The sequence below is a fragment of the Ambystoma mexicanum genome, chromosome 2q (assembly GCF_040938575.1).
Source record: "Ambystoma mexicanum isolate Mex_15411 chromosome 2q, UKY_AmexF1_1, whole genome shotgun sequence".
Classification (NCBI taxonomy): Eukaryota; Metazoa; Chordata; class Amphibia; order Caudata; family Ambystomatidae; genus Ambystoma; species Ambystoma mexicanum.
In genome coordinates, this window is record NC_090924.1 from 458,802,687 (window position 1) to 458,823,453 (window position 20,767).

Below are 20,767 nucleotides of genomic sequence, written 5' to 3' on the forward strand. Positions count from 1 at the left end.
TCGACACGAAAATTGCTCGCAAACGCTATTCCCACTCTATTCATCCACAATCCGCCACTGATGAATCAAGTGTCAGTTTTTAGCTTTAGGCCTTGCGGTAGTGTGTAGGTAGCCGAATGGATTCATTGATATTTTAGGTGTTGTTTCCAATTTGTAATACTTTCGACATTGATATGAGTATATAGCTTTTTGAATAATGACATTTATCAATATATTATTTTTAGATTTCATAACCCACAAACGAAGTCTATATATGGGCACAGGGAACTGTGCTATATTGCGCATTACTCAAGTATTCTGTCTCCTTACATGGCAATTTTAAATATTGGCATTTCATTATCAAACAATAATTTACCTTTACAACTTCTTGACTATCCCTTGAATCTGAAGCAAGAACATTCTACTTCCGTCACGTGCTCGCAGTTATCAACCACTTCTAGCGCGTATCAGGTAATCATACTTGGCTATTCCGCTACAGACTTGTTTTATGCATGTCAATGTTTGTATGTATCGTGTGATTATTTTACCAATTGTTTGGTTAGTGCTTTCCAATTGATATACACCTTAGTTGTCGTCCCCTGCTGTTTGTTTTCAGTTATAATTAGTGTTATCCATACTAATGCAAGTACAGTCTTTCAGGGAGATGCTGAAGCGTCCACCACATTGACAACAGCCCTAGATGTTCTTCAGCAGCCCGAGGTATGGATACTGACAGCTCAACTGACCGTGATCATCAGGACTGGAACACTTGTCCTTTGATTGTTCTACACCATGTTTCATTTGTGGTTAGCCGTTGATATGTACCTGTGCGGTCGACCCCAAGTGTGTGTTGTGTTTTCAGTATTGTAATCCTTACTAAAGCAAATATTATGTTTCAGGCTGTTGTTGAATCGTCAACCCACGCACTTGATGCGGAGCCTGACATTCAAGTAATTCCGGTGCAAGCGGGACCATGCGGATACGAATCGGCGCAACAGCTTTCAGAAGTGTGCACCACATTGACAACAGCCCTAGATATTCTTCAGCAGCATGAGGTATGGATACTGACAGTTCCATCGAGCGTGATCATATAACGTGATTCCATTTGCTATACTTTCTTCCCTATTAACGCAAGTACTGTGTTTCAGGGAGACGATGGAGCTTCCACTACAATCACAAGATCACATTTAGATGATGCAGATGTAAAGACATCGGAGAAATAAGCCGATTAAATCTGATCATTTTTAAATATTCCTTGATTCTTTTAGATAATGCAACATTTGTGGTTATCTCTTTATATGTACCTGTGCCGTCGACCCCAAGTGTGTGTTATGTTTACGATATTGAAAACCATACTAACGCAAGTACTGTGTTTCAGGGAGTTGCTGATGCCTCCTCTTCAATACAATCATTCGTGGCAGTCCATGTAGAGCCAGAGGTATGTATACTGACATCTCCATCGAACTAGGTCATCAGAGCTCGAATACTTGTCGTTTGATTGTTCCACACAATGTTGAAATCGTGTTTGGCTATTGAGATGTACATGTGTGTTCGTCCTCACGTGCGTTTTACGCTAACAATATTTTGATACACAGTAATGAAAATACTATGTTTCAGGGAGTCGATGGAGCCTCATTCCGTGCTGTCTATGCGGATACAGAAAATATAGTCGTTGCATCGCAAGAGCAAGGGGAGACATGCGGATACGTATCAGAGCATCAGCGTGCAGATGTTGAAGGTCGAGTCAAAAAAGTTGTAAAGAAAAGAAACCAAAATAAGGTTAGTTACAAACAGTTCATAACTAGAAATTTTTTTGTGCTGGGGACTATTTTATGTTTTTTTCCAGTCAATTGTACTATACTTTATCTTGTGTTTAAACTGAACATCCCTTTTCCAATCTGTCCTCTAGTTACCCGTGGGTCTACAAACTATACATACACAGACAGTGAAGCGAATGAGAGATGTTGCTTGCCAGACCATTTACACTATGGAGGAACTATTAATTCAGACGCGGCGTGTTGAGACTCGGGATGCTCATGTCCAATGGCCAGAAAATGAAATGAATGTGTCCGGAGAATCCAGCAAAGTTTTATTGGACCATTGCTACAGTACGACCGCACCGCCGCAACAACATGATACTGGAAGTATTGAAGATAGCTCTGAAGTAGTCGCAGATCAATTCACACAATCTACACCCGCCAAAAAATTGCCACCAAAAAAGCTGTCGACATTGTTGTGTTCTCCCATCAATGTTGAAGTAACAGATGTTGAAATGACAGAGAATGAACCAGCAGCAGCATTCACCGACGCATCAGAACTTGATAGCAGCGATATTTCTTTAAAATGTGGTGATATGTCCTCAACGTCACAGGCCGAATCAACTTTGATGCAGGATGACAGTCTAATGAAAGAGGGCAAATACATAGTATTCGACAGTTGTTTGATGGATATTATAAGTATGCTGAAATGTGGGCATTCCGTCAAAGGGAAAGTATGTGGGAAGCCATTGATTCATGTGACTCGTCAAAAATAAGACAGTAACGTCACAATACATGCCGCCTGTAGATTACATCATACGTTCTCATGGTCTGCACAACCGATGCTGGGGAAACTGCCAGCAGGCAATCTACTGTGTGCAGCTGCATCACTTTTTAGTGGCTCCAGTTTTAGAAAGTTAGAGTCTTTCTTTCAGTTTGTGGGACTCCATTTCATTTCAAAAACGCAGTACTACAAATACCAACATGATTATCTGTTTCCGGCCATTAGTGATGCTTGGAAAATTGAACAATTGTCTCTAGCAAGTACATTCGAAGGTAAACTATTCAGGCTAGCTGGCGATGGACAGTGCGACAGCCCTGGATTTTCTGCCAAGTACTGCACCTACCACTTTCAGGACATGGATAGTAAGAAAATTGTGAGTTTGGTGGTCGTGCAGGTAACACAATGTACATCCTCAGTGGCCATGGAGAAACTAGGATTTACAAAATCAGTGGAATATCTACAATCGAGGGGAATGCACATCGACCTCATAGCCACGGACAGACACGTTTCAATTGCCAAGACAATGAGAGAGCAGTTCCCACATATTACACATCAATTTGACGTATGGCATCTTGCTAAATCAATCAATAAGAAAATCTTGGCTGCAGGGGAAAAAAAAGGTTTGGAAAGTATTTCAGAGTGGTCCCAGTCTATCAGCAACCATCTTTGGTGGAGCTCCAAAACTTGTGAAGGGTCAGCGGAAATACTACTTGAAAAATGGCGGTCACTAATGCACCACTGTACCAACGTGCACCGCTGGTCAGAAAACCTACATTTCCACCAATGTGAACATGGCCCTTTATCCCCAGTGGAGGCACGGAAGAAGAAGTGGTTGAATCCATCTTCACCGACACACAAAGCCTTTGAGAAGATTGTTTTCGATAAAACTCTATCAAGAGATTTGAGGGGACTGACAGAATTCTGTCACACAGGAGGTTTGGAGGTGTTCCACAATATGTGCCTAAAGTACAGGCCAAAGCGCTTGCATTTCAGCATACAGGGCATGAGACATATGACTCTACTTGCCGTCTTGGCCCATAACGAGAATCTCGGCCGTGAACAATCTAGGACTAAGGGTAATGTAAGGATGCCTCGCTACACTAAGGCCTTTTCAAAAAGAAGTAAGCAATGGGTGATCAAACCAGTCTATGAGGAAATGGAGTTTGACTTTGTCAAAAGCCTTATTGTTGCTGTATTAGAGAAGCACAGATATGGAATTTTGAACGTTTCTGTGCAGAGCACTGATCCATTGCCACCCAACATTGCCACTGTGCCATGTCCACCCAAAGGAGAGCTGGTTGTGAAGTACAAATCCCGGTTTCAATAATTGTAATACGATTGTCTTTTTTTAAATACATTTTATTGTACAGTGTGCATACAAAGTACGCTAACCCTAACCCCTACCTTCACCATCCTGGGTGCCGAACTACCTGGGTGTCATCTTTGAACTCTCTCTCTATTCACCTCATATTGCTGACCGTATCTATTTGTGTATGTATATATTTTTGTTGATGTAACTAATTTTCGCAATCTCTTATAAATGCTGGGCACTGTTAACCGAGGGGAGGCTTGCGTATTGAAAATAATAAAGCAAACAAACAATAAATCTCACTTTCAAATCAACTGCTCGGGTACTTTATACTTTCACCTGACCTTCCCCAAAAAATTAAAAGTCTCAATAGTTATGGTTCTTTGGGGCTTCAAAGCTCGCAGACGAGGACAAAATTGGGGCCTTAGAACGCGCCAAGCGAGCCGTTGCAGATGGGAGAGAAGCCAGTTCACATTTGCACATTGAGGCGCACTACATAGATGGATTCGAAACTTCAAGTTCTCACAGATGGCTTTACTACGGGATGTTGCAAAGAAAGAATGTATGCTAATTTCTAGTGAAGGTCAGCGGCTTTGATTTTCAGCTCGCGCCCTGAAGAGGCCCACAACTCGCACTGGCAGTATAAGGTTCTATTGTTTTTTGACCTTGAGAGACAGGGACCATGCAGAAAGAACTTCATTTGAAGGGGGGCTTGGGGGTGCAATAACGTTTGAGACGATAAGGCAGAAAATTCTTCAACTAGTCCGAGTTTCATGTTAGTTCAGTATACGAAAAATCGTTGTCAAGAGCACAGTGGGATTTACGGACTGCATTACGCAGAGACACAATGGAAATTGCAAATATAATGTAAGTAACTCTTCAGGCGCTTTTATACCGGAATGAAGAATTAATGAATGGATGCATGAATAAATGAATGAATGAAGAGCTTTGAAAGGTTTGTGGGATCGTCCTTGTAGCGGGCACATGGGCATGCAGGTCCACATTCCACACGCATGTAGACAAAAAGTCGTTTCTCATTGTGTACCAACCTCGATTTATTTAGTTAGTTTTCGCATTGATTTTAGAGCCGAACATACTCCATTGCACTATACTTGAAAGCAAATAGTTTCAGCTCGGCCGTAATAAATAAAATGAATAATATTAATAAAGATCGGCTGGCAAGACTAATTATGAATTTTATGTTTTCAAAATAGGTACATACTCCCGTTTTGCCCCTGCCACCAGTTTCAGACACCGGCAGACGGTTTCTTCAGCCGCCAGCTGCAGCTTAATGTAAACAACTGCACCATTCTGATGATCTTATGGGACGATTGCCAAGGGCCCATATGCCCTTACGCGGTACTAGCGGCTAGAAGCAACATATCAACCTTTACACTGGCCTAGTGCCTACTTGATGGAACAGCCTTGCGGTTCAACATGCGACAAAAGTGCCTCTTTGAACGAAAACCAACACCCTGTGTACCATAAAGGAACAGCGCATGACTCACGATAACATTTTAAGGATTTGCGGATAGAGATAAAAGAAAATAAATGACTTTCGGAGTTCATATGTCAATTGCTGAATATTCTATAAACATTTAATGTCAAATAAATGTACTTTACCAAATTTACCGTGTTGCTGTTTGATTTTAAAGTACAGTTTCATATTCCGAATTGTGGCGCGCTGTGTTGTGAGCTGTTCTGTGTTGGTTTCCGGGTTCTGTGTGAAGTCGCGTAGAAGACGACTGGGCGCGTTTGCCTACGCAGCACAGTAACGTCACGGAGAGAGGCGGGGAATATGAATGTTTTGATAATGTCAGGCTCAGGGGCAGGGGATATGATTTAGTGCCGCAAAAGCAGGTCAGCCAGGGCGATGGGGGAAATGATAGGATTATCACAAAATGGCAGCTCCCTGGTGCCTGTTTTCGCGTGCGTTTAATGGACGAAAACTCGGGTAAGGTCCATAGGAAATTTTTCTAAAATCGAGCGACTTAGGCTTAAAAACACATGGCCGACCCGTAGGGGCAATAAAAAATTTTGACTGAACCATTCCTTTAAGAGTTAATGGGCCTCATTCCGAGTCGGGCGGTAAGGGTTAACGGTCACCGGTAACGAGACCGGTGCCGTTAAACCCTTACCGCCCTATTCCGAGTTCCCTTTGCGGGTTGGAACTTAACACCTGCTTTTTGCAGGCGTTAAAAAACCAACCCGCAAAGGGACCTTGGAGCGAATTACGGCACCGTAATTTACGGTGCCGTAATTAGCACCTTCCCCATTCCCATTGAGCCCTATGGGGCAAAAATGGGAATGGGGAAGGGCCCATGGTGAATGGGGAATTACCGACCCCGCCAACCTTGGAATGGGGCGGTAATTCCGCCATTCACCATGGCGGAGTCGGAGAGATAACGGCGTCAACCAAGGCGCTAATAGCGCCTTGGTTAACGCCAGGGTCGGAATGAGGCCCAATGTTTGCAGGTCTCAATGGTTGTAGGTGAAGGGGTCGACTGCAATTGATTCAAATGCAATAGTTTCGAGTCAAAAGGAACGAAAAAAAAGGTCGAATGTTTTTTTTTTTTTTTTGGTGGGGGTGGGAGTAACCCCCCAAACCCCTGTTTTTGGTGTCAAAACCACTTTTTTTCCTATACGGAAGCCAACAAATAATAATACATTTAAAAAAGACATTCGACCTTTTTTTTTCAGTCCTTTTGTTTCTAAACTATTGTAATTCAAAACAATGTATTCGACCCTTTGACTGGACACCGGTATCAATGGGCCCTTTTAAGGTCATGGATCTGGCATGCCTGTTCCAGCTTATTCTGAGAAGCTATATGGAGTGTTTGGTCATGCAAGGCGTGCAAGAGAAAACCTGTGAAATGTAAGCCAGGATATCTAGGTTGCTCTGAAGACTGAGGAGAAAGTGCTGAGTAAGTGTAGATGAGAGTTGTGGGGTGCTGGCCATGGGGGAATGGGAAGCGAGGAACTGGGGTGCAGTAGAGTGTGGGACTGAAAAAAGGGTAGAAAGGGTGCAGAGGACAGAAAAAGAGAGGAGCAAGGTAGGGGAGAGATGGGAACAAGAACAGAGTGCAGATTAAATATATGGATGGTTTGCAGCACAGGGTGACCAGTGTGTGCAGGGGCGAGAGTGGTGTAGAGCAGAAATGGCATAGGAGGTGCTTTGGGTTTTGCAAATGAGAGAGAAGTACAGACAAGTGAGAAAGTGCAGAGGGCAGTGTGTCATCGGAGCGACTTGCTGTCGGGTGCTACGAAGGGACTTGGGAGAAAAGGGTGGACAGCAGACGAGAATGGGGAGTAGTGAAGGGTACAGAGGGGAGATTTGTACAAGGAAGAATGGTGTCTCGCCTCATTTTCCCAGATAAAGGGTGCAGTCAGGAATGCGTCTTCTTCTAACGCTTGATCCATGCTCACGAGGCCTGCACGAGGACGATTAGAAGTCTTTTGTTAAAATAATTGCAGATATATACACTACACCATACCTGTCTGCTCATTGATTGGGCCTGATAATACACAGAGTGCCCCCCCCTCTCCCAGGTGCAGGCCAGCATGGGGAGGATTTATTAGAGGGAACGTGGGAGCTTGGGCTTTGTGCTCTCCCACTGCCCCAGTGTCATCTGCGCTCCTGTCTAGTTCCTCTCCAGAAAGAGACAGTCACAGCAGGCTGTTCCTGCATCGACTCCCTTTTCACTCAATCCTACCTGCAGCCTAGGTCTGAAGTCAGGACTAACCTTAAATGAGGTATATATTCACCTCTGACCTGTCCTGTAGTGGGAGCTTGTGCCAGGGTGCATGGCATCTTGCCTTGTGACACAACATCGTGTTATTTGGGCTAGCTTAGCAACTTTCATGGGTTTTTGGTGGATGGATGCCACGCGGGCTGCAGTCTCATTTTACGCCATAACCTATTCCTTTAAAAAAACACTAGAATGATCTGTAAATGGCACATAAAGTGCCAGTTCTGGTTTAGATAAAGCCACTGACTTAGGGATGTTTACTAGAAAGCCCTGTGTAGATAATAACTTAATTGGAGCTGGGAACATACTACTGGTGTAATACAAATGTCTCATCCAGGGATGCCTTCATCCACTCCTTTTCTCCTTAATTGTTCATTGCACTTGCACTATCTGAAATGTCATCAGGCTGATTATGATAGTTATTCTTCACATTCTTAATTGTTTCAAGGACCTGTAAGAATGTACCTGTATTTCACCCCTGCTCCCACCCCCCCTCCCTTGAAGCGCTTTTAAACACATTGTGTATAGGCCCTATACAAATAAACAATCAATCAATCAAAAATCAATCGCTCTATTAGCACTATGCATTTCCTTCACAGAAGTCCTGCTAAAAACCAGCAATGGCAAGTGTTTTCTTGTCTCTACGTATTAGGCATTTGCCAGGCACTGGTATTAAATGTCTAGGTACTTGCACCATTTTGCAGCTGTTACCATCAGTGGGTAACTAATACCACTATGGCGGTGCTTGGCAAGTGCCTTTTTCATGCCTACATTAAAGCCCTAACGGTTGGCGTTGCCAACGCTTGTTTTAAAATAGGGATGCAACTGCCTTTTCGGGACCCACCACCAGCTGAATAATGAGTTGTAGACAATTTTTAATAGAGGCCACCATAAGCCATCTGGGGGACCCAGAAAAAAATAAAGCAGAGCCTCGAGATTCACAAGAGCCCTTGTTTCCGCTATCCATGTAAATCCAGTGAATACCCTGGTGCCGAGGTATGATTGCAGCCCATACACTGCTGTAAAGGGGCACACTCATGTTCCATCATTGAGGGTTCAAGTGGAATAGGATAGGGAGGGTTGGCGAAACTCCATAAAGCATCTGCACTTAAAGCGCAGCTGAGAGTATTATAAAAGATCTCTCTAAAGGTCCATCGCTGGGAGGATTTTATACTCTGAACTGCTTTTCTTTTTCTTAATTTTCTTCGGTTTTCTTTTCTCTTGTTTTATACAATGATATATGTAATTTAATACATACTGCTGTTTTAATTTTGTGAAAAAGTCTAGTTCTTTGACTAAAACACAAGAAATAAATTAAAAAAAACAGTGTCCCCTGTCCCCCCCAGGTTTTATGGGTCTCCTACGCCCCTGTTGGTTTATTAACGTTATTATCTTTATTGTCAGCAATGTCTTTACTGAGCCGTTACTTTTCATGCTGATTACTATTCTGTGGCTAAGCAAGACAAGGTGTATCTGTAGCGTGCGTGTTTCTTGCCCTCGCCCACTGCCCTGGGCCATCGCCACTAAGCCAGGGTGGGACCACTTACCACCCCTCCCCCACAAACTAGCTGCACCTAGGGGGCACTAGTAAACGGGGTGGGGCTGGGTGGCCATGTCCAGCAGAGAGCAGGTAAGTTCTAACAGTAAAACATAGACGCATATCCATAAACACCAAATAAAATACTTGTACCCCCCCCACCCCGGCAGTGTATATTTAATTTATCATCCTATCCGTCTCTAAGGGGGTGAGCTCTGTAACCCTCCTAGCAGGGCCTTAATTGGGCCAGGGGCTACATATCACTGCCCCATAGTCGTAGTTGGGAAATGTATTTACATCCTTGGCATAGATGTGCCCCTGGCAATAGTAGTCCATCAGCCAGTAAACCAGAATCTGTGCACGAGGGATTGGATTTAGTGGCAGGGGCGTTGCTAGGTGGGGGCTAAGGGGGCTATAGCCCCTGATCTTTTGGTTGTAGCCCCGGATAGAATCTCAGGAGCTACAGCCAAAAGACTAGCTAGCCCCCAGTCCCAACAGTTCTGACATCAGCGTAGCCCCGGGTCTTTTCCAGACCTAGCAACTCCCATGTTTAGTGGATGGCAGTTCGGGAACAGTGAGGCTGTTGCAGGTGCACAGTGTCAAACTATGTTCCCCTTATGAAAGGGCCCCAAGTTGTGGTCATTAGTGGCCCTTTTCATTACCTGATGTTATGTTATTATGATGATCATTTTATTCACTTTGGACGATGAGACACCGTGCGAGTGATACAAAGATTACAACGTTTGACATAGAGATCGCACAAATCGATGCAGCATCCATTCAGCCCACTGAGCTATGTTATCATCATTATCCTATGGGTATATCCTTGTATATGCATGTATTGGAGCATCCCACACCGAGCAATCACGTTTTTTCTCCCCAAGATTGTCAACTTCTGAAATTGTTATTCGGAGTAAATGAGTGGAGCCCTGTGAGTTCAGTGTACACACACAGCTGTTTCCCTTCCTGGTATTGGAAAGTGTATTGCGGAGAATGAAGCACGTCCCTTTCCAAATCTTGTGCTTTGCTGGATGGCCATGCCATCATTTTTCCGATGCACGCTTTATGTTGTGTTCTTTTGTCCTTTCCGTCCGAATAATACTTGCTTTGCCCAACGCATCTCACTCAGTTGAGAATTCTTACTTATGTTAGGTTTATGTTGCTGGTGGTTTTATGCTGTTCATGTGGCTTTGTTAAACACAGCTGTTAGCTTTTGAAAGATAACTCTTCAGCCTCGTGGGTTTGTGCACAGATAGAGATGGGCACAGGCGAGGTTCAGACGACTGCTTGAATTGCAAAAGGTAGAGCATTGCGATAGGTCCCTCACTGTGTATTACGGTGTTGGTGCTGGGCCTGGGAGTTCTGCTGATATCCAGTCCTGTCTTGGTACAGGAGAAACGGTGGCTGTGTGACTGGATTAAGACTTGGCTGTCATTTTAACCTACGAAGAGAAGACTTTTAACGCGCTTCCCGCTTATTTAGCAACATTTCCTAGCCACGATTTTAGAAGTCATGTTTTAAGGTTGCGTTTTAATGTATACCCTGCGCGAGAAACATTAGTAGCTGGCAGCCCAGGCGCAGAAAGAGATCTCTCGTGTGGAGTTTGTACACGTATTATGCAGAGAGAATCACTGAAGCACTTCTATTATATGCCACTGGTCTGGCCGCTTCAGGAACTTTGTATTGTCGTTGTTTTATAGCACATTTGCGAAGAAGAACGGTGCAAAATGACCTGTACGGGGCTGGATACAGCACTGATTTTAGCTACCATTAGATGTTAAAATGACGTGTTTGAAACGTTTACGGTTTAACGAGGAATTATTGCAATGGTGATTGCTTTTACCTTTCTCAGATTTAAAGAATGGTATATTTTTGTTATGAGATGCATTGTTTTTTATGAGTGGAATGTAAGGTTGGAAAATGCGGAAAGGTTTGTAATAAACCAATTGCTAATAATGTTTTTTAATTTAGAAAGAAAAACCATGGGCTCATGTCCAAGCTTGCTCACTTGACAGACCATTTTAAATTTCTGTATCATAATTTCCGTAGCTGTCAAAATTGGGGTCAGTTTGAAGGATTTTCTTAAATGTGCATTATAGAAAAATCCTCAAGCATAGCTTGATAGACTACAATGTTGCTCCACCTATAATGACAGCGTCCCTTTACTACATACAGCGGGTTCCAGAGCCCCTTCGCTCACACTTGAAGGTCACTAGCAATGGTGTAGGCGCATGAAGGAATCCGATTACATTTAAAGGAGTTACATTTGCCCCACAAGTGACCTCTCAACATTCACAGTTCACCCCTTTCAAAATATGGTAGCCCACAATCCTGTGTGGGTCACTTGTAGAGGCAGAGAACTATCCCACATTTCGCTTGTAAGCAGTCTGCCCTTCTCCATCCTGGAGGGATGCTGCCAATGTTGGCTGCTGCTTGGAAATAAAAAATGAAATACTAATTCTAGTGCTGGTTGGTACCCTCGAAATAGAAAAAGTCTGAACGATTCACAGAAAAAGACCGCTGTAAATAGGAAAAATATGTTTTCTATTTCTAGCCTCCGCAACCCACTCTTACTAGAATTTCTATCATGATAAGATTATTTCGCTGGAAATTAAACACTTTTATTATTTTTACCAGTACGAGGGGGACTGTCCTGTTAGGCTGAGCAAAACAATGTTTTCTGTTTGTAGAATGAGCTGGTATCCAAATTTGATATCGAAGAAAACCAGTGCAAGGCTGGCCTCCTCTGAAGGGCCCTTGTCTGCTCTGAACCCTTGAACCTTTTCGGCCATAAAGCGATGAACGTGTTAGAAGGTTCCAGAGACCATCTGATCTTTGAGAGGGGTAGTTTCCCTCAAAGTGGTCCGAGCATGAGTACCTATGGCAGGGAGACACTCTGCAATGAAGGCACGGGAGACGTAGTAAGATATAGCTACTGTTCAATTGGACCTCAGATAAAGATGTGCTGGTTCCTGACTCGGGGTATCCTTTTTAGTTGAGTATGCTCAGGCTTGGCCTGGCCTAGAGGGCAACAGGGCAATGCCCGAACCAAAAACGCGAAATGCTATTTTGGGCCAGTTTTTCGGGTCAAAGTAGGCCACTTGTTTGGTCCAGGTTGGCCAGTTTGATAAATTGCTTCACAATGCGTCTAGTAGTTTTGACCAGTGTTAATGAATAAATATTCCTTAATTTCCACATTTTATCAAAAACCTTCCCCTTCGGTGTTACTCAAACAGTCTGTCACAGAAGGAATGAATTGCTGTTTGCAATTTAGGGCCATTTTTTCATTGGTTACGAGACACATTTATGCCCCAGTTCCACTCTGGGTAGGCCTCATTGCTTTTTGGTAGAACCTTGTAGCTGCATACCACCAATGTTACAGTATAAGCTACACCCTTGCCTACATTAGTTTTCAGTGTTGCTATGCAGTTTGCTTTTGTCTGCTCTCCCTTTCAGTGCCCGTTGGCTGGTGGTGGCAAAAGGAATCCTTTCCTCCTACCTCATTGAAGAGGGTTCGTACAACTAGGTAAAGTGGTGCAAACGGCACCCGATGCATAGGCAGCGAGCTGGAGCTGATACGGGTACACCAGTTTTTCGCACTTGCCATTCGCACTACGCCCCATGTTTAGTCCGGCTTGGCGTGCACTATGATGCCTACGTGAAGGGGACACTTTGGAGAGCGTTTTAGCAGTATTGGGGGGACAGGCTGGGCTGGTGGCTGCAGGGAAGAGCGGCTGACATATTACACTCTCCGTGCCAGTCTTCCTGCCCCTGCAAAACATTTAAACACAAGTAGACTTCATTGTGGCATTCATCCCCCCATTCCAGGGGCTGGAATGGGGGATAATGCCCCAGCAGCCCAAGTTATCGGCCCGAGCGAAGTGAGGGTGGATACGAGGGCTCCAGGCCATTATCTCCCATTCTAGCTCCTGGAACGGGGGATGAAGGCCATTAGCACCCCGGGTTTCCAAAGCGGTAACCCGGAGGGCTAAAAAAAGGATTTTCCTTCATACAACAGAATGTGTACGATGCCCCGCTGTAGGAAAAAAAATCCTTTTCCAAGATGGCCACCATGAAAAGGGAAGGTGGGCTCCATCCATTTTTACATTTTCTTTGGGAGTCAAAGACATGGCGACTCATTACGAGTTTGGTGGTATTACCTGCAGTAATAATTTACCAGTCGATTTAGGGCAGCCCTAGGGTTATTGTTACTCCCCATTCTGAATTTCCTTATTACTTTGTGGGGGAGGGTTGGTACTGATAATCCATGCAGAGTAAATTCTACATAGCACTTTTTTTCACCACCTTTTGTGGAAATAATACTTCTAACAAAAAGGCAAATGTTTCGGTGTTGGGTGTCCAAAACCACCGATTAGGAGGAGCAGTAAAACAGGCGGGATTGCCTGGTAACTTGTAATGTGGCTGTGGGGTTATTCTGGCACGCCCCTGCAGTTCCCCACCCAGTCCTGCTGCCCGCAGATGTTGCCAGCCTCTGCTGAGTCGAATGTTAAGATAGCGATACATCTTAGTGAGCCCTCGGTTGGCAGCAGGGCTCAGCATTTCACCACCCTGATCCCACACAATGGCTTCCATCAAGGCCACTGATGTTCTTTCCTTTGCTGCTGGTGATGCACGTGTGTTCTTGCTCACTAACATAGTGACTAGGTTTCATTCTTTGAGAGTCACTGTAATTAATTTCTGAGGTTTGCTGGATGAAATCCCTTGTTGTGTCCTACACCAGCCCTCAAAGATCTGTAACCTTTGGCTCTCCAGATGTTTTGGATTGCAACTTGCACTAGCCCTGGCCAGCAGAATCAATGCAGAGGGAATGTTTGGAGTCCCAGCCCCAACACATCTGGAGACCCCTGACAGGGTTTTCTGGTTGATGTGTAGTGTTGTGTTGTGACCTGGCCTGAGGCTTCCCTCTCAATGCTTTGCAGCATCTTTGGGGAGAGTTTTCGTGATGGTGCTTCTTTCTGCATGTTTGAGATGTGCCATTCATTTCTTTTTGCTGTGCCTTGCCCACTGCAGGTGGAGGAGAAGAAGCCCAGTGCAGAGGTGGTCCTCAGAACACTGCAGGTGACCTTCCAGAAGGTGAGTAAACAGCCACGGAAGGCGTGGGCCACACACCTCACAACTACCAAGACAGTGGGACTCGGCACACTATACACAGGGAGTGCAGCGGCAAAAGAAAGACTAGCGTGACTACTTCCTTGCATATGTAGTTACTGGTGAAAGCAAAGCACTTCGAACAGAAATGCTGTGCATGAGGACTACACCAATTACTGCGCGAACCCAAGCAGGGTGCTATGCATGGGGTCGGTCAGTTGTTGCATCGGATGGGTAGATGAAGGCCCATTCTATGAAAGGGAATCACAATGGGGTCATGGAATGCAGGCATCAGCACACACAGGCAAGTACCCATTCATCCACTCCTATTTTAAAAATGAAACCTTCACACTTCAACATAATGTACATAGATATTTATGTATTTTTCCTTTGTATGCCACCCGCTGCAACATAGCTAATTTACATTTGTGTTTGCATTGATTGAAGGAGCAGGCTGTAATTTCGGTATTAGCATAATTGACCTAAAGACATTTGACCTAAAACATTTGATCGATTTTTTTTTTAAACTTTTTTTTTGTTGTCAAATGTAATAAAATATACATATGGGGGTGGGTAAGGGTATACATTATGTTAAGGGGAAGTTGGCGGTATGCAGGGGTCTCCCCCCACCTTTTAGACCGAAAAAAGGTCAAATAAATTCGATCAAATGTGATTAGGTCAAATGTTTTAGGTCAAATTGACCCAAACCGTAATTTCCACAAGTAATACAGTCTATACAGTAACAGATGATGGAGGCAGACCTTGCTTTGGGTACCTTTATGATAAGTGTCGTTGGACTGAGTTAGACTGGGAGGTGATTGGCTAGTGTGGGAACATATTGCACTGAGTTCATGGAGTTCATCGGCTAGGTGTGCCAATCCGAGGCAGTGGCGGCTATGGAGAGCACAGCGTCATTCATCCCTTGACGTCTCTCGAATCTCCACAGTCTATGGGCGGTTCCTCTCATCCGCGTGTTGACGGTGGTAACACGGGGGAGCCCCTTACTAGGCTCTTGTTTGGTGCTATATGTGGGTAAGCACTAGCTGCTTTTCCATTTCTTGCTACTCCGCTCGTATCTGTGCCCCGGTGCTTTCTACTTTCTGTACTTCTCCTCAGACTAGCTATGCCTATTACAAGGCTACAATCCATGCTTTGCATGGATAGGGATATAGTCCGTTCCCTTGAAGCAGACTTGATATCCACCCCACTTCCACCTTGTGACCAGATGATCATGGGGGGAGTGGAGGAGTCCTTGTCAAATCCTGCACCTTTGACACCGCAGGAATATCAAGGGAAACGCAGTCGTTTTTTGGAGGTCCTAGCACTTAGCGCTAAAAAGAGACAGATGCTGCAGAAGGAAAAGCGCCTTCTCTCTAAACTCCTCTGTAACAACAAATAGCTTAATACTGATATTAAGAATGGGGTTGAGGTGGTAGGTTCCTCCTCTCCCCCTCCTATGTATGTACAACCCTTTACACCCGAGTTCCTGCAAGAACGCAGTGAGGAAAAAGTGCTGTCTGTTGAGAAGAATGAGGACTCTGATAATTTAGAAGATCGCGCACAGTCGGCTACCCTATCAGTCATAACGCAGCATATGACTAGGGGGAGGCAGTTGGGAGATATGATACCAGACAGTCTCAACATGGGACTGCTTACCCCTAAAACCAATCAGAACTGGACGTCCTACAAGGATCAGTTGATACAGGACCTGGGGTGTTGTTTAAATTTCGAGAACTTACGGCTTTGGGTGATATCGGTTGGTCATAAATTCCTCAACCCCTCTCCCCCTCCCCAGTGTACTCCGCAGAATCTTGTCAGCTCAAAAATGAAAAGTCCTCGCAAACTTTATCTGGCCAGCCATCATGGGTCTCATCATGCTGATCTAACAACCCCCATTGCTTCCAATATATATATATATATTTTTTTATTTAAAATGTTTTCACATCTTTTTTAAAAACAATTCCTACATCCTTCATGAAAGATTGCATAAGTGTACAGTCTTAATAAATCATGACAGGGGAGGGAGAGAGAAAGAGAGAGTTGGTAAAGATGAGGAGAACAAAAAAGAAATGTAAATGATCCACTTCTAGACTTTTGTTAAATCAATGTTCTGCAGAAATTGAGTCACCGCGATGGTCTCGTATGTTCTCTCTCCTTCCATTACGCGATTCCACCAAAATTCCTCGTCATAATGGGATATGCCCTCAAATAGATGTATCATGTGGGTCAGTCTCTCTTTTTCCAGTCCTATGCAATCTAAAAGGAGATGTCTGATGGTTTCCTTTTCTTCTCTCTTGGCACAGAACCGGCATAATCTGATTCTAGCATTGCAAAAGAAATTGGTGGTTTCTGCCCCTTGTCCCGAGGTTGAAGTTTCTTTAGTGGGGACCTTACCTTCAATCAAATCTATTATATTGCCCACCATACATCAAAAGGATTTACGACTCAAAAAATCAGCAATGGCTAAAATTACAGACCCTAACCTCAGGAGCTTCGTTCTGGACAACAGAAATGTTATTTTTACTAACGTGGAGAAACCGGTCCATTTCGAATCTAAGGAGTCCCTTAAAAACAAAATACTAGCCTGGCTCAACAAAAATGTGGCTGCTAACTCTATTAGATCACAGGATCTCAGGGTACTCCGGAGAACTCAAATTGAGAACTGGTATAGCCTTGACAATACCGATTTCATTGTGGTGGGATGCAGATCTAGCACTCTGTCTCTGTTTTAGCACAGACTTCCTAATTTGAATCATGTATCATCGTATTCTAAGCTGAACATTGTTCTGAACTAACTTGATTGATTATGCCTAGTTTGTTTTTCAGGCACTAGTATTGTTATTACTGAATTAGGTTCCCCTTGTACGATTTTGTGTTTTGTGTGCGCCATCATGCCTCCGGGTCAATTGAGCGCGATATAAATAAACATAAACATAAAATTTGCATGGACATGACTAAAAACATAAATATTCCTGTATGAAAGCGCCTAAGGCCTGTTATTGCATAGTGATCATTTATATTTGGGTTTTCCTGGGAGGCGAAGACAGGAAAAGTGGGTTAGTTGGTCGATCATGGTGTGAACGTGGGGTGTCAGCAGGCTTCCTCGGAAAGAGCAGCCCAGCGAGGGACAGCAAGAGATGGTGAACCGACAGAGCATTCCCAACAACAAATCAGCCCTTTTCAGCCCTCTCCGTGACACAGAACTGCAGTGCATCATCAGTGGAGCAAAAGCACAGTCCACATGGCAAAGAGGCAAGCCCTACTCTCTGTGCGCCACAGACATTTAACTGTAACCAGGCCAACGGAACGATCTGCACCGCAAGTCAGCAGTCCCAGAGCTCGACCCACTACAGACATTCAGGATAGGATGCACAACAAAGCAGCCATCCTGCTCAGAATATTACGAATTGGCACATTGCCAATGTTGAGTGTGGGCCGTCATTCCCGAATACTGGCGGACTTGCGTACAAAAAGTGGGTGGGGCTTATTATGTCTTTCCTTACCTGTAATCCCACCTCTGGGGGAAAATAGACAGCAGTTTGCCTGGGGAACCAGCTGAAGGTGCAACCCAATGTAGGGGGAAGAGGGCAGATAAAAAGGGGAACGGGAAACAGGACGGTGTGGGTGGTTGAAGTGAGGTCAAAGGAGGAGGAAGGAGGGAGGAGAAGGAAGGCCACAGGACATAGCGGAGGAAGAACGGTGCAGTGGAGCATGGAAAAGGATTGCTGAGAGAGTGTGCACAATGAGGTATTGCTTTATGAGAGAAAGTGATACTTGGATGTGAGTGTGCGTGCCAGGAGTGAAAGCAAGACTAGTAGAGTAGAGAATAAATGAGACCAGGTGGCTGGGAGAGGGAAAGTGGGGTGACCGTGGAAGGAGGTGTGGGTTGAGAGTAGTAGTAGTGTGGATATCGGAGAGGAGAGAGCAATCGTGAGTAGAGTGGAGAGTAGTAGTAGCATGGAGAGGAGAGTAGTAGCAGAGTGGAGAGGGAACGGTAGTAGTGGTGTAGAGAGGTGAAGATAGTGAAGGAGAGCAGAGGAGAGTAGCGAGATAAAGACAACACTGGAGGGAGGGATGCGAAGAGCGATGGAGAGTGTGAGACCACAGAGAGTGGGAGGAAGAAGGGGAGGGGATTACAAGGAAGGCAAAGGAATGATAAAACATTTTGGAGATGAGAGTGTAGGGGTGTGAAAAGTAAGGACCAAATGGGTCCCGAATGTCTGGAAGGCCCCTATCCTTCTACTGAATTGCATTGGGGAACCTAGGTTAGGGACCACCAAGATTGTTCCCAAAGCAAGATAGTTAAAAAGGGTGTTTGCCCTTACGCCATCAATACCAGTCAAGTAGAATTTTGGACAGATGGGGTTACTGATCTCTAGAGACCATGCTGGGGTTGAGGGGCACCAGGGCAGAGAATGGCATGCCCTAGATGAGATAGAAAGGAACAGCCCCTGAAAGCCCCTTTTACAATTTCTCAAATAAAAATGCTTGAGCTGTCTTCGAGAGTTGGTGAGTTCTTGAGGCCATCTGTGACACATGAAGCCATAGAGAATTGTGCAACAAGGGTGTACAGTAATTGGGTACAATAATGGTGGTGCAATTAGAAGGCTAGACTAGATAGGGTACTTTGGCTTCGAGTAAGTATTCGGTCGAATTCTAACTGAAAAAAAGCTATTCGGCTCCGGCCAAATAGTTTATTGCTATTCAGCTCTTGCCGAATACTTTGACATTCTCATTTGAATACAATGTAACATGAACTCATAAAGGCAAATATTGACTTCAGTTTGCAAAACTGAATATAATTAGACCAGACAAATTGCTATTACACAACTGAAAAATATCTTATATTGTAATCCGCTCTTTAGGGTATGTTTTGTTACAGAGTTTTAGACAAAAAAGGTGCTAATCTTTTATACTTTGCCTGCAACAACACAGGAACATCTTTTCTTTTGGCGAATGTTTATATGCAATGTGCACTTTTTTCAGTTGGAAAAAACAAACCTAAAGAAATGTGCACAGTTATGCCAAGTCACTTCCCATTGAGTAGGTCATAGTCCTCCCTTTTCTTTTTTTAAGGACTTGATCCCTGAGTTTAACATTCTCTGATATTTTATCAGGAAGTATAAGTTGCATGTGTTTGTGTATTGGTGAGAAGGAGTGGGGAGGATAAGTGAAAAGTGAGCAGCATTTGTTTGGTTGGGGTGAATAGTTGTGAGATGGAGTTCACACATTTCAGATTTCCTCTTGACTTGTGTCCTGTATGAACCATTTTATACATTTCTATGTGAACTGCAAAGAAGTTTTGAAACTCGACCACATCGACTTTGTTGCAACTGGATAGAGAATGTAATGCATCTGATTCACAAAGGCAGTCCTTTTGCATTTGTGAAGCCTCCTACTTTAACTGGCGCTGAATATGCAACAATCTTCTGTACATTTGGTCCCTTCATTTTGGTTATATCTGCTTTATTTCTGGCTTTTATACTTTAAATAAAGATGCTACATTAATTACAATCAAGAGAAATACAAGTACACAATGCATTTAAAATGGTGCTTTATTTGTTTTTTTAATAAGTGTGTTTTTCGAAGTTTGGTACATGATTTATTAAATAAAGCAACTATTCGGCTTCATATTCAGCTTTGGCCGAATAGTTGACAAACTATTCGGTATTCGGCCCATTACTAAATATGCTATTCGGTACAGCCATAGTGCAAAGACATGGAGAGGGGGGGCACAGCAACACAAAAGAGGTGATGACTGACCAGTTTCCTTCTGGCATCATTCTGGGTAACCCTCCAATCCATAGTTCTTCAGCCTGCAAGTCTTTACACAAAGGGGAAGGACCAAATGCAAATCAGGTGTTTGCAGCCTGGACTGCTTGCTCAGATCCCCTCTGGGAAGCAGAACATATGGTTAAAGGAGGGGGGGTACAGGTTAGGGAGGGAAATGCAAACTCAGTTTCCTTAACTTTGCTGGGGGATCCTCTGCAATGCTCCTGTGGAGGCTGCTTTCCCTCGAGTTGTGCACAATCTGACCTTGCGAACTGCACTGACTAGTCCTTGGGCTCAATGAGCGATTTCCTGCTCGACCTCTTCCGCTTCATTATAATCCAATTTAAAGTGGTCATTTATAGGGCACTGTGTGGTGCTATTCATGATTAACACGTCACATTTTAGGGAGTGGGAGATTACATCGAATTGTTCTCATCGTGTGACATAACTGCGAATTAGTGTTTTGACAAAGTCACGCAATGCGACTTTCATGCGCAAGGAATACCTTTAAAACATCTCTTTCATTGAATTTATTATGCCGTAGATGGGTGGGCGGGAGTTGCGGGGTGCCCCCTGCATCTTTTGTGCGGTATAATGGGATCAGGGGGCTGTGGGGCTGTCCCCTGATTCCATTGGAAGGTGGTTGATACATGTCTGGTAATCATTATTCACAGTTTAGTGGTAGCGAGCGAACGTTTATCTCCTTAGCGAAAGGTAAATACAATATTAATTGTGCAATGTCGCCATCATGCGGAATTTGACAGTATCGTA

General features: G+C 44.1%; 1 protein-coding gene across 2 annotated transcripts in view; it reads left to right on the plus strand.

Moving 5' to 3' along the window:
• PTPN18 (protein tyrosine phosphatase non-receptor type 18) overlaps positions 1-20,767 on the plus strand; it is a 674,845-nt gene that overhangs the window by 400,954 nt on the left and 253,124 nt on the right. For both annotated transcript variants that reach the window (XM_069647567.1, XM_069647566.1), the window contains exon 7: positions 14,147-14,209. In XM_069647567.1, coding sequence (XP_069503668.1) covers positions 14,147-14,209 — 63 coding nt within the window. The remainder of the gene's footprint in view (positions 1-14,146; positions 14,210-20,767) is intronic.